The 14043-nt window shown below is 42.5% G+C and overlaps 1 protein-coding gene across 1 annotated transcript in view; it reads right to left on the bottom strand.

Annotated features, from left to right (window-relative positions):
* Positions 1-1706: 1706 nt before the first annotated feature.
* ptpro (protein tyrosine phosphatase receptor type O) overlaps positions 1707-14043 on the bottom strand; it is a gene marked incomplete at both ends in the record, with an annotated part of 113271 nt that continues 100934 nt past the window's right edge. Inside the window, 8 exons of the mRNA XM_080754357.1 lie at positions 1707-1811; positions 6700-6835; positions 8080-8237; positions 9358-9480; positions 10723-10857; positions 10956-11032; positions 12509-12599; positions 13268-13349. Coding sequence (XP_080610483.1) covers positions 1707-1811; positions 6700-6835; positions 8080-8237; positions 9358-9480; positions 10723-10857; positions 10956-11032; positions 12509-12599; positions 13268-13349 — 907 coding nt within the window. The remainder of the gene's footprint in view (positions 1812-6699; positions 6836-8079; positions 8238-9357; positions 9481-10722; positions 10858-10955; positions 11033-12508; positions 12600-13267; positions 13350-14043) is intronic.

Here is a 14043-nt window from a genome sequence, read left to right as displayed (position 1 = left end):
AACGTTTGTGTGTGTGCCCTTTCCCTCTCTTGGCAGGATTCTCCTGTAAATCCTTAGACGGTACAAGTAGTCCGTAGCGTTGTGCGTCAGCGGTCCCCGCGTCGAGCTGTCCGCAAGCTTGACAAAGCAGTAGTTGTGAGCAAGGTGTTCCAGCAGGTATAGATAGTCAGTCCTTATATGGACGTGTTAGTCCCATATACGGCATGGGTGGCAGTGAAACCGTTACTAGTCTTTTGACAAACAGCCCCTAGAGTTAAAGGTCGAGCTGTTCTTGAATCTTTGCCTTCTATTGAACGCTGGCAATGCTGAACACTATTAGGAAAGGAAAAAAAAAGAACGAAAAATGAACGCTACAAACTAACCAGTGAATCCTATACTGTACAGTCACACAAGCTATCATTCCGATAAACACTACAGTACGATCAAGTGCACGACAACTGCCAACCTTCCCATGTTGAACCACAGCAGTTGGGTGGACGGGTGGGAGGGGAGAGGAGAGGCCAGTGTGCTTGCTGGTTTTTCAGCGTAAATCCTGAGATTAAAACAAAAAAAACGAGAACGTGAACGGTAAAAAAATAATAAAACACTGACTCCCGGCCCGTGTCGACCTCGCGAGGACCAAACTGAGGGGCGGATCCACTTGTAGGTCCCTTGTGGGTCCCCCCACCCTCCAATCCCCACCCCGCCCCCGCCCCCCGCAGTGTCCTTGTCACATGAGGGTTAGGGACAGTTAGTATGGGCAGGATTGCGGTGTTTCGAATGTACCGTCCCTTAAGGCGAAAAAACCCCCCACCTGCTCAATTCGCTGATTCCAACAAAGAACTATTTTTCAGTTTGGTGTAGATATTTAGTTGGTGCTGTTGTTGTTGTTGTTCTTATTCTTTTTGTTTGTTTGTTTGTTTGTTTGTGATGATGACGTGAGTCTCTCTGCACAGAATGGACGCGGCTCAGATGCTCTGTAGATCACAACCTGCAACACACAAAGGTCACAATGTGTTGGTCAACATGACACTTCTCCCTGGCACGGACTACAGTGCAGTGTTGACTATGTCGACTACAACTATGACGAAAAATCTTCCTCGACTACCTTTTTTCACGGACGAAAACGAAATAAAAACTAAGCAATGATGACTAAAACTATGACTAAATATATTGTCAATTTTGTCAACAAATAAAAACTAGACTAAAATTTCACAGTAGAGACTAGTGGAGAAGAGATCCAGATCCAAGTCATTTTATGTTTGGTTGCACTCGGGTGTTGCACTCTGAAAATAGCAGATGTACAAGATGCTCGTAGATCGGCTATTTTCAGAGTGCAAACAATTGTGTAAAATCAGCCATTACGACACCATCAAGGCCTGCCCAAAATGTTTTGTCGACAAAATCAACTGTACATTTAGTCAACTAAAATCTTATGGTATTTAGTCGACTAAAACTAAAACATTTCAGATGACTAAAATATGACTAAAACTAAATCGGTTGACAAAAATTACAGCGCCGTCCAAGAAGGAGGAGGGTTGGGCTGAATGTTTATAAACATAATATTATGTCTCCGATCATAATACAATATTAGAAATTTCCGGCTAATCCACAGACAAGCCATTCTGGCCAGGCTGGGAAAGTGTAACTAAAAAAAAAGATCAAAAGTAATCAACAAACTAATCAATAAATCAATCAGTCTCACAGTCTGCGGAGCGTGGCGGTCATTATGTCTTGCTGACGTTCTCGTAGATGACATCACTGGTGATGGACTGCTGTTTCTTCTTCTTCCACATGAGCAGCGTACACTGGTGGATGAACACATACTGCTCCTACAACACACACACACACACATCACATCAACGGTTACATGTCTACTTTCCGACATCTAACCCTATGCCTAACCCTAAACTCTATGGAAGCGTACGACCACAACCACAGAGAACAAACAGAAGAACCTACCCAAGAAGATCACAGGAAACAGACCAGGATCCAAGGGAAAGCACGGGCCCCGCCGCAGAAAACAACACCAATCACGGAAGATCAGAGAGAAGAATGGAACAACTAAAGAAACCAGGATACCACCGAAAAGGGAAGAAAGGAAGGACCCAGCACTGGACACTACGAGCAGACAGAAGAATACTCATCTTTGGAGACTCAAACCTCGCTAGGATGCCGGCCTTTTCACGAAAGGATTTACAAATCGAGTCCTATTCAGGGATGAAGTTCATCAACGCAGTGGATTTACTGAAGAGAACAAGAATCCACACGGAAGTCGCACACTGCATTATTTCACTCGGAATCAACAACAAGGAGGCAGGGACCACTGTCTCAGGTAAGAAAAGCATTGCGACACTTCTCACAATGGCCCAGGATACATTCCCACATGCCAAGATACACATGCCACTAATTAACTATTCAGATAGACTACACCATGGGGAACAAAGGATTCTAGAAAACTTAAACACAGAGATAGAAAAAGCTAATTTCATCCCCAAATTGGATGAAAGGGATTTCGAAACTGATGACGATCTTATCCACTGGAAGGACAAGACAGGCGAACATATGCTGACCCACTGGTTAGCTTGTTTAAACTAGACAGCCCCACAAGCCAAAATCAAACGGGGCTAGATACGGATAAAATGAGTAACCTCATTAATTTATCCAACTATTTCCAGCCGAATCAACATGAAAGGGAATTGTTAGAAATGGGGCTCTCATTTGTACCTACACTAGACATTTACAAAAACCAAACCAAAACTCTCAAGAAAGACATGGCAATATTTCACAGAAGGCTGAAACTGGCTACCCACTTTGGGGCAGGAGACGAGGAGCAAATCCCACCCTTCCAGCCAAAATCAAATTGGGAACCCGCAAACGGGATTCTCCCAAACAGCCTAAAACAGCTGATTACAGCTGACCAAATTTGTATTAACAGTATCCCAGCACACTTTAGGGAAAAGGACAATCTGACAAAATTACAAGTAGCTGCACTTAGATCATTAGCGAATAACAAAGACATTGTTATAAAGCCAGCAGACAAAGGGTCGTGCATTGTTTTAATGGACAGACATCAATATCTGCTGGAGGGTGAACGGCAGCTCAGCAACCCTGATCATTACAGACAACTAGAAGAGCCCATTTACAAACAGACGGCCATCAAAGCCAAGGACATTATACAGAGACTGAGGAGAAAGAGACACATTAATGCAAAACAAGAGACCTATTTACTGGGTCAAGACACACCTAGACCTAGAGTGTTTTACTTATTGCCAAAGATACACAAGAGTCCGGAAAACTGGACTGTACCGTACCAAGTACCTCCTGGGAGACCAATTGTAAGTGATTGTTCGAGTGAAACGTATCACACCGCTGAGTACATAGAACACTTTCTCCAACCGCTCTAAACCAGACATCCCAGCTATATTAAGGATACATATCATTTTTTGGAGAAAATCAAGAGCATTTCAATTCCACAGGATGCCTTTCTGTTCTCGATTGATATAGATTCATTATACACAAACATTGAAACTGAGGCTGGATTGCGAGCGGTGAGAGAAACGTGCCAAAAGTATCCAGATAGCAGCAGACCAGATGAAGAACTGCTGGAATTGCTAGAACTAAATCTAACGCAGAATGATTTCGAATTTAACAACAAGTATTATCTCCAGATAAAGGGCACAGCCATGGGGAAAAGATTCGCCCCCAGTTTTGCCAACATTTATATGAGCCTTTGGGAGCACACAGCCCTACAAAAATGCAGGCAACAACCAAGCCACTATTATAGATTCCTGGATGACATTTTTGGGATTTGGCCTTATAGTGAAGAGGACTTCAAAGAGTTTATCAACACTTTGAACACACACCACAGGTCAATCACAATCAAGTACGTACTGAGTGCAGAGAAAATAGATTTCTTGGACGTAACAGTGTTCAAGGGACCAGAGTTTGGAACTAGCCAAAAGCTGGATCTGAAAGTATTTTTTAAACCCACAGACACACATGCACTCTTACACAAGACATCCTTTCATCCAGCTCATTGTTACACAGGAATAGTAAAGTCACAACTCTTAAGATTTAAAAGGATCTGTACTCAGGTCAGTGACTTTAAAATAGCCTGTAAAACACTTTTTAGCGCATTGAGACACAGGGGATACTCACGAACCTTTCTGAGAAAAGCGTATGATACCTTCCAACAGATAAGAGAGAGGGACGAAAGGCCAAAAATTGCCCTCGTAACAACCTTCTCTACACAGAGTAGAATAGCAAACACCAGATTGAAAAGAAACTTCGAGAACAGAGCAGAGGGCCTATTGGAGGGCTTTACAATCATATCTGCCTTCAGAAAGAACAAAAATCTCAAGGATTATTTGGTTAAAAGCAGACTGGCGGATTCGAACAGACCACCACGCATACCAGAATATTTTCAACCCAAAAGGCTGGTGAAAAGTAAAACCACAAAAATAGTATATGAAATAAAGCAGAACATACACCAGAACACAACCAACTCGGTCTACCTGATCACATGCAGCAAATGCAACCTACAATATGTAGGAGAGACAGGTAATACGATAGCAGATAGAATTAACCAACACAAGTACAATATTAATAATGACAAACAAAACACATTAGTGATTGTACGACATTTTAGGACACATGGGATAGAAGCCCTTTCTGTGACCGGGCTAGAACATAACCCACATTGGACAATGGGTCAAAGGAGATTCCGGGAGAGACGGTGGATAGACAAATTAGACACAATGTTTCCAGCGGGACTGAACATGAAGGGGAGACTAATGTCCCTAGAGCAGTAGGCAGATAGAAACCCAGCAGAATCATCAACACATCTCACACCTGGAGGGAACAATAGGACAAGTGTCCTGATGGGCCATCAGAGGTCTTTCTCACCCAAGGTATGATAAGTCAGGACCACTATGCTCCGTCTCCAAGGAGATCTATTGAAATGTAAAGTGAATAAGCCGTTGCTGTGGTTGAATAGCTATTGCTACTGTTGAATTGCTGTTGATATACTGACACATTATCTGGTTTATTATTGTGATGTTTTATCTGCTTATTGTAAGTAAGTAAATTATCATGGCGTTTATCGTGCGCTTGCCCAGGCCTTACGGCCTGGGCATAAATAGAACGATTACATTCACCACGGCTTCGTAACTCGCGCGGCGCTCCGCCGGCCGCGCGGCCCTGGCCCGCTCTTCGCGGGCACTCGCGCCTGCGGCGCTCGGGCACGAAGAGCAGGACCAAGGTCCGCTGGCCTTCGCGCCGCTTGCAATGTCGTGGACAATAACTGTAATCTATTATTGGGGGAGAATAGGGTTGTTAGTTATGCACAATGTATAAATCTGAAAGCCATTGGTATGCGGTCAGAAATAAGAACACTTCTGGCTCACGAAATTTGACCATCGTGCCATGCACAGTCTCACACATAAAACCCACAGGACATAAACTACAAGATGACCTGTAGGATTTTATGAACTAGGGGAACCAACCCAATTTAAAATTGCAACATTCTTTCTTTTTAAAAACAAGATGGCGAAAGCACTTTTCTCTATACTGCATCTTAGGCCTTGACTTGGCATAGGACAATATATTGAAGTCTTCACTCCCTAACCTAAACTCTATGGAAGTGTTGCCACTCCGACAATTAGCCCTATTCACGGCCCGCCCACTCAGCAAATTTCTCAGCAACTTCCTGGTGCTGACGTCAGTTTAGAAGGGGAAACTATAACAGAAATAGCTGGACTTAAAGCCAACAAATCATTATTTCGAACGGTAAAGTAAATTATAATGCTTTGTGCCTTTACTATCTTGTGTTCTTGATCATGCTAGCTGTATTTTATACTTTACTATTCGGAAATTGCATTAAATTTGCGATTTCTGTGTTAACTCTATGGGCTTTTAGCAGGGGTTTACCCTTCAAAACGTGACTTCAGCACCAGGGGGATGCTGAGTGGGCGGGCCGTGAATAGGGCTAATAAGAAGTAAATGTCGGAATGGAGAGCCCCCCCCCCCCCACACACACACACACACACACACACATTAACATTAGGACTGACTGAAGCCAAAAGTTGCTTGGTTTTGGTTTTCTGGTGCGCGACACCGGTACGAAACAAAGTGTATTCAAGCATAATTCTAACTCTAAAGCTGGTTGCACACTGCACAGTGTTTCTGTTGCGTTTTGGAAATCCGAAATCCTCGAAAGCATTTTCCAGGCCAAGGAGAGGGGGAGGAGAGAGAGAGAGCAAAGGACCCAGTGTCGACAGTTGCGAAAATCGGAAAAAAATCAACCCTGGTCCAAAAATAAATACGAAACGGGCGGCAGTGTGGAAACGTGATTGACATAACGCAACGTTGATTTTTTTCAGAAATTCACTCCGATATTCGGCCCGAAAAACACAGCAGTGTGCAACGACCTTAACTCCTAACCCTAACCTCTAAATGTCTTATCCTATAAGCCTAAACCCAACCTGTATCGTAAACACATCTTTCTTTGTTTTTCTTGTTAGGACCAGGAAAACTCTTTTGGGACATTTCACAAGTATAGTAATACAAACCCATGCATGCACACACACACACACACACACACAAAGAAGAGTCAGAGTCACAGAAGAGGTGACTGGTCTAAACACAGAACAATACAACTAAATGCTGGTTCTCCCAGTCTTTCAGACCATGTAGTGATAAAGTTGTGCCTTTCTTTACCTCCGTCTGGACCATAGACAGGCGGTGTGAGCGCATCTCAGACACCATGCCCAGGATGTCTGCAAACTCGTGCTCCCTGATGTGCTGCATGAGCCGATCCAGGGCCATGAACGTCCCTGTTCTCCCTACGCCAGCACTGTAGGAGCAGACAGGAACACCGTCAGCATAATGATAATAATACCTGGCATTTATATTGCGCTTTTCTAAGTACTCAAAGACACTTTACATATGTGTGTGTGTGTGTGTGTGGGGAGGGCGGCTAGCCTCGGAAAACCCAGGCTTATTTTGGCGATCGGAAGAAAAATAAAGCCTGGTCAAGCCCCCCTATAACTGGCTCATGACATTTTAATTGTAAATTAAATAAATGTAGCTGTTCAGATATATTATTTTACATCAGTATTGTTCATGTGAACTGGTTTGTTTAGGTTTATCCATTATAATTACTCAAAGCGGACAACAGCCAGCAGCGAGTCACCCAGACGCCAGCGGATTAGAGATGGTATTTATGGCTCCTTGAAGTGAGCCGGATCTCTGGGATCCGATCCTTTCAAAGAGACGTTCAAAAGACTGTCTCATTTTAGTTATTTAGTTACTTTAGTTATTTACATCTACATTGCAAGTTAAGAATGTTAACTTTGTACGTTTTCCACAACTGTTCATTAGAAAGGAACGTCTCCCTATACTGTGAAACGGATTCCATCGCTCATGTCAAAGAGCCGTTCTAAAGACCCGATTTGTTCGCGAACGTCCCATCTCTAAGGAGGACCCGGTAATTTTGCCAGGCCACGACAATGTTGCATGACAACGTAAAAAATGGGCAAGAGGTTCATTTAGAATTAAAATTATACCACTATGATGAACGTTTGCAAGTACAATACATTATATCGTCTCTGTCAGGTATAAACCTCATGTTCAAAACTGTTACTTTTCAGGATAAAAAAAAAAAAAGAAAAACGTTGCTTTGTGTGACGCTGTAGTATGATCAAGTTAATTTACGGGTAAAAATAAACAAAAGTTTCTGCCCAACAGCAACCGTAATATAGGCCTACTGTACAAGCAATTTGTCTGTGCTAAATTACACTGAACACCAATGAAACACTAAGTACAGTATCGTCGTTGTCGGGTGAAAACCTTGTATGTCCAAAACCGCTTGTTTTGCATTTATCATTTTAAAAATGATTTAAACTACTGAAAACAGCGTTGTGTGCTTGTAGATCTGCTGTTTTCATTACTTTTGTGCGACGGCCATGTATGATGAAGCAGGGCTTTGCTTTGCGCAAGAATGGACAAATTTGAAACTTGGAGATACAAGGTTTCCCCCCGACAACAACGGTATGCTCTTTTGCTCCTGTCTCCGTGCGTGTGTGTGTTTCTTCTGACCTGCAGTGGACTATGATGGGGTCTTTGGGGGTCCGGTTGGCCTGCTGTCGGACGATGTGGACGAACTGCAGGATGCTCTCGATGGCGTTGACGGTGGGAACGCCGTGGTCCGGCCACGACGTGTAGTTCAGATGCAACACGTCCTGTGTCTCATCCGCCTGTGGGGGGCGACGGTGTAACACAACATAAATGATTCCACTTGCAATGCCTGTATAGCAGTGACTGTCAAATGTATTTGGCCGCGGACCCTCCCATCTGAAATGTTTTGTGCCAGGGACGCCCTATTTTTGTACATCTGTCCAAATATAGCCGATGTACAAGCTCGCGGCGCGGCACAAAGTGACTCGCTGTGAGCTTGTACATCCGCTATTTTTTTAATAGCCAACGTATAAATGGATGAAGTGGTTAAATGTGTCATATCTGCCATGTGCAATTAACTCATTTAGTGCCACCCCTTTCACCACTAGAGGGCGCCCAGTGGCCAGAGAAAATCCCATAGAGATATGCTGGTATATGCAGAAGCCCTGCAGCCATGACTTGCCTGAACACTTTCCTTTGTGCATGACTGCATGTACAGGAAGAGGATGAAGTTAGCTTGAAGTTAGCTATTGGCTACCAAGCATTTTAGAAGCCTTATTTTCGTCAACTTAGCCATGATTAAACCTTGCACACCTCATGCATGGGAAAAAAACAGAGAAGAATGAGCTCTGAAAAATCCAATGCAATCCAGAGTGGATTTGTGCAGTTTGTTCACAGCTTTCAAACAAAAAAATCCGATTGGAAATCCGTTCAGGCATTCTTGAGATAATCGCCCTTATGTTTTACATGTAATGTAAACAAAAATGGCTGCCCTGTATGTTAGATGGGGTTGTATGGGGGTGGAACATGCAAAATCGCGATTGAAATCATGTTCACCAGATTTGATGGGGTCCAAAAAAAAAAAAAAAAAATTCAAAAAAAATTTTTTCAAAAAAAAAAAAAAAAAAATTTTTTTTTTTTTTTTTTTTTTTTTTATATCCCGAACTTGTTCGGGATAGGCACCCTGTGATACGATCATATATCCCGAACTAATTCGGGATAGGCACTCAATGAGTTAAAAAACAGAAATGTAATTGTCAACGACAAAAACTAAATTAAATCGTTAATCGCAATTATTTGAATGACAATTAATCGTCATGTAAAATGTCATAATCGTGACAGCCCTAGATGCCGTATTATCAAATGTTTCTGGGGACCCCCTTGGTGTGAACCTCCTAATCAGTCCAGTGTGGTACTTACATATCCCAGTCTGAACTTCCGGATGGTCCACTCTGGGGACTCTGTCTCAGACATCATCTCCACACTGATCTCCCCGTACATGACTGGGTCGTCCGTGAAGGGCCAGTAGTGGTCACATTTCACCTGGGAAAAACAAACACAGCACATGTTTTCATAGGTTCACGATGTGTAGTGTGCAGCTAGCTAGAGTTAAGCTCGTGACCGTATGCCCGGGACCAAAACTAGTGAAAATAGAAGATCTACAAGCTCACAACGAGTGTTGTGAGCTTGTAGATTGGCTATTTTCACTATTTCTTAAATATTTGTTTTCAAATGTATGGAATTTTTTCAATTTTTCTTTCATTTACTTGTGAAATTACAAAAAGCATTTTAAATTCTTTGAAATTATCATAATTAAAAACAAAATGTAGGAAAACTAAAATCCATACAAATTTGTCTGGACCCGTCGTTTGGGAAACGGTGCTCTACAGTGAAAAGGTGGGTCTTTTTAAAAGTCCCTAGGCTGGGGGCAGCTTTGATCCTCAAAGGGAGTTTGTTCCACAACCTCAGTGCCCGACAGAGAGGATGTTATATGTATATTAGTCTCGCGAGGCCAGACTGTTGCCTCCGCGATTTGGGCAAATGCTCACGGCATACAGTCTGGCAAACAGAAATAGAAACGATGAGTGCGAGATAAAGCGGATGTGACACAACCGCTCCCTTGGTGCAGTAGCAATAACATGTCCTACTGGAAGCGTTATGTCTTCTTTCAATATTTCTGGGGGCGTTATTTTGTCTTTCTCTGGTGTTGTTGGTGTTACCTCCATGATGTTTTAAAACGTTTTCTTAAACTATACACCCATAACAAGAATAGGCCGCTCGAATGACTTTGTCTGAGCTATTGTGTTTCTGTTATGTTTCCAATGGGACTACAGTTCAGTGCAGCAGTGGCTACTTCCAATACTCGATATATGCTATATTTATAGCATATCGTCGTTGTCGGGTGGAAACCTTGTACGTACAAAACCGTTCGTTTTGTATATATCATCTAAAAAAAATCTAAACTAGTGAAAACAGTCGATCTACAGTACAAGCACACAACGCCTCGCATCGCGATGAGATACAAGGTTTCTGCACGACAGTGACGATATTTTAGTGATTATGTTGCGAGGAAAACGTTGAGATAATAGCCATTTTGGTTATAACTTTGTACTTCAGGTTTAAAATGATACTAAATATTTTTTCAAGTGTCCAAATAAATTCCACATATTATCAAATGATCTCGCGGCCACCCCTGGACTGCCGTCACGGCACCCCAGGGTGCCCCGGCCGTCACACACTTTGAAAACCCCTGTTCTATGGAGTGAAATGTTGTGCGTGGCTCACCCTTCGGCGTTCGTTGCATTGTGTGAGCATGACGATAATGGGGCACTTCTGTTGGAGGACCATCTTCCAGAAATCGTTGCGGGTTTCAGGCAGAGGACCCTGGGTGGCGATGTACTCTCTGGGAGACTTGTAACCCTGCCAAGAGCCACAGACACATTTTTTAGAGAAATGATTATGACGATTATCGAAGATTGTTGCGATTAGGTATTAACTGTGACAGGCCTTCTACTCACCGGTATATAATTGGCGTTGATGTAGTCGGAGCCTTCGTCATTATGCATGCAGATCAGCTGCACACGGCTGAAGTCATCTGGAGAAAAGATTACAAATTGACAATATTTGTGTTATTAACCACGCTCTTCCTTCCTTCCTTCCTATTCCTTTTAGGGCATGTGAATGAAAATTGTCAAGGTCACAATGCTTCATGCTGTGAGAGACAACATTGTTTATGTGTGTTTTATAAATATTTAAGTATAACAAGAGCTTGTGACTAAGTAATAACTACAATCCATGAATCCATTGGAACAGGTTATTTTATTATTGTCTCCACCAGCCGAAGGCTGAGGGGAGAGTATGTTTTCCCCTCCGTCCGTCCGTCCGTGCGTCCGTCCGTCCGTGTGTCCGTGTGTCCGTCCGTGTGTGTGTGTGTGTCCTCGCAGTTTGTGTGCAGCTAATCTCAGTCGCCGTTGGCCCGGTCGCTGCCAAAGTGAGCACACACATTCCCTGGATGCCAATCTAGAACCTCTGCCCTAAATTTTTCAAATGGCCCTCATGGTGGCGCTATAACAGGCCCATTCGTCCTGAGTTTGTGTACAGCTAATCTCCGGCGCCGTTGGCCCGTTCGCTGCCAAAATGAGCACACACACTCCCTGGATGCCAATTCAGAACCTCTGCCCCAAATTTTTCAAATGGCCCTCATGGTGGCGCTATAACAGGCCGATTCGTCCTCCCAGTTTGTGTACAGCTAATCTCCGGCGCCGTTGGCCCGGTCGCTGCCAAAATGAGCACACACACTCCCTGGATGCCAATTCAGAACCTCTGCCCCAAATTTTTCAAATGGCCCTAATGGTGGCGCTATAACAGGCCGATTTGTGTGGCCTGGTGGAGACCTGTGCTCGGAAGAGCACTGCTTCTAGTTATTATTTATTTTTTACATTTTTTATTTTTATTTATTTTTTTTCTGAAAAGCAACAGTTTTGGACAGGTTTCCGTCCGACAGCAATGATATATTCTCGTTCAATAATCAATAGATGGTCTCTGTCAGGTGTTACTTTTCAGGCAAAAGTAGCAGATCCACAAGCTTTCGCAGCGTTTCCAGCTTGTGGATCTGCTACTTTTGATGCTTTTGTGTGACTGTGGTGTGATTAAATAGTAGGGTGTTGATTTACGAAAAAATAGAAAAATAAAAGAATAAAGAGATAGATTTCTGCCCCACAGCGACAGATATAATAACCTCCATCTAAGAATGTTGTTCTCAACCTGTGGGTCGGGACCCCCAGGGGGGTCCCCAAATTATTTTGGGAGGGTTTCCCCAGATGATTAACTTAATGTGCAACATTGTTTACTTAACAGTAAACAAACCAACATAAAGTTCAAATGTATCTGCACATTTCTAAAGAGACAATTTAAGGACTTTTTAATACCTCTAAAATGACAAATTAAACATTGGCCAAATTGTCAAATATTAGAAGCAGAAATTAGAAGTTAAAATATGATTATTTTGGGGGTCGCGGCCTGAAAAGGTTGAGAACCACTGATCTAGGGCCCAACTGTTCAGCAGACTCACATGGCAGGATGTTGGTGTAGCGGTTCTTGGGCCTGTTGACTGGCAGGTCTGCTGCGTCATGGGACAGGTCCAGACCCACGGTCTTCAGCTCCTGTAAAATCACAACAACTGGTAAAATAAATAAAAAACACTAATCCATGAAAGATGGATGATTCTTACTTATGTATCTATTCTCTGCAGCAGTGGTGGAAAAAGTACTCTCATTTTGTACAATTAAAATGTCAAATATTAGAGGCAGAAATTTTGAAAATAGCAGATCTGCTATTTTCACAATAGAACCATGTTATACAAAATGTAATGTCCCAAAAGAATCATATCTTAACTGGGGACCCCCCACCCTGACGAGCCCTAAGTGTTGAGGCATTACATTTTGTATAACATGGTTATATTGTGAAAATAGCAGATCTGCTATTTTCAAAATTTCTGCCTCTAATATTTGACATTTTATATACTTATAATATACGTACATGATACAGTCTTTTTTTTCACTCTATACCAACTCTTTTTGCCAAAAAATAGCCGATCTACAAGCTCACAACGCGTCGCAAGTTGTAGATCTGCTATTTTTTGGCAAATGTTTCCGCCTCAGGATAATGGATGTTGGGGATATTTTGATTATCGCGATAATATCGTAAATCACGATTTCTTTGGTCACAATGAAGGTTTAGAACCACTGGTGTGGAGGAACTCCACCAGAGCACCCCAGATTCCTTCTGTTGAATAAAGAGGTCAGATGGGTGGGCTTCAGAGAGAACCCACCTCAAACTGCAGGGAGAACTTGTAGGCAGAGTCTTTGCTCATGTCTTTAAGGTAGGCCTCAAAGTCGTCCAGCTGGACAGGGCTGTAACAACACAGCAGAACGGGTCAGGAATGGACAGCAGGGGGCAGTAGTGTGTAGAGGATGAGAGTCTTGGCTAGGCTAGGCTCACAGCATATGAATGAACACAATATTACCACAGTGAATTAAGCCCCTGATACACGTAGCAATTTTTTCATCAATATCAACCAGCAACGACCAGAGGCGTCAATTGGGTATGGCCATTGGCAGCGTCAATGGATTCATCTTTTTGTGCCTTCATTCATGCAAGACACCAGTCATGTTGCAATACCTTATCAACAGGCATGAATTTATTTTAGATATTATTTTCCCCTTTAGCCAAGGTATGGCAACTGACATACCTAGCCATACCCAATTGACGCCTCTGGTCGTTGCTGGTTGATATTGATAAAAAAAAAATGCTACGTGTATCAGGGGCTTCAGGGGTTCAAACAGTTAATTGACATATAATCAATGTATACAAATGTATCGATAATTTACTAAAATAATCAGTTGGTAATCAATCCCTGATTTGAGCTTTGTCAGTGTAGGCAAATATTAGTTTTTTTTATTTAATTTAATTTATTTTTTGAAATTGGAAAAGAAGAAAATAAAGAAATAAAATAAATGGAAAAAAAATACAGATCTAAATGGATTTTAAGGCTAAACTATACTTCCTTGTACGATCGCGTTGCTTTGCGAAAATAACTGAACATGG

The sequence above is a fragment of the Nannobrachium achirus genome (assembly GCF_963921795.1).
Source record: "Nannobrachium achirus genome assembly, chromosome: 23".
NCBI classification, from domain to species: domain Eukaryota; kingdom Metazoa; phylum Chordata; class Actinopteri; order Myctophiformes; family Myctophidae; genus Nannobrachium; species Nannobrachium achirus.
The sequence above is the reverse complement of the archived record's forward strand: the minus strand, read 5'-3'. Positions and strand labels throughout refer to the sequence as shown.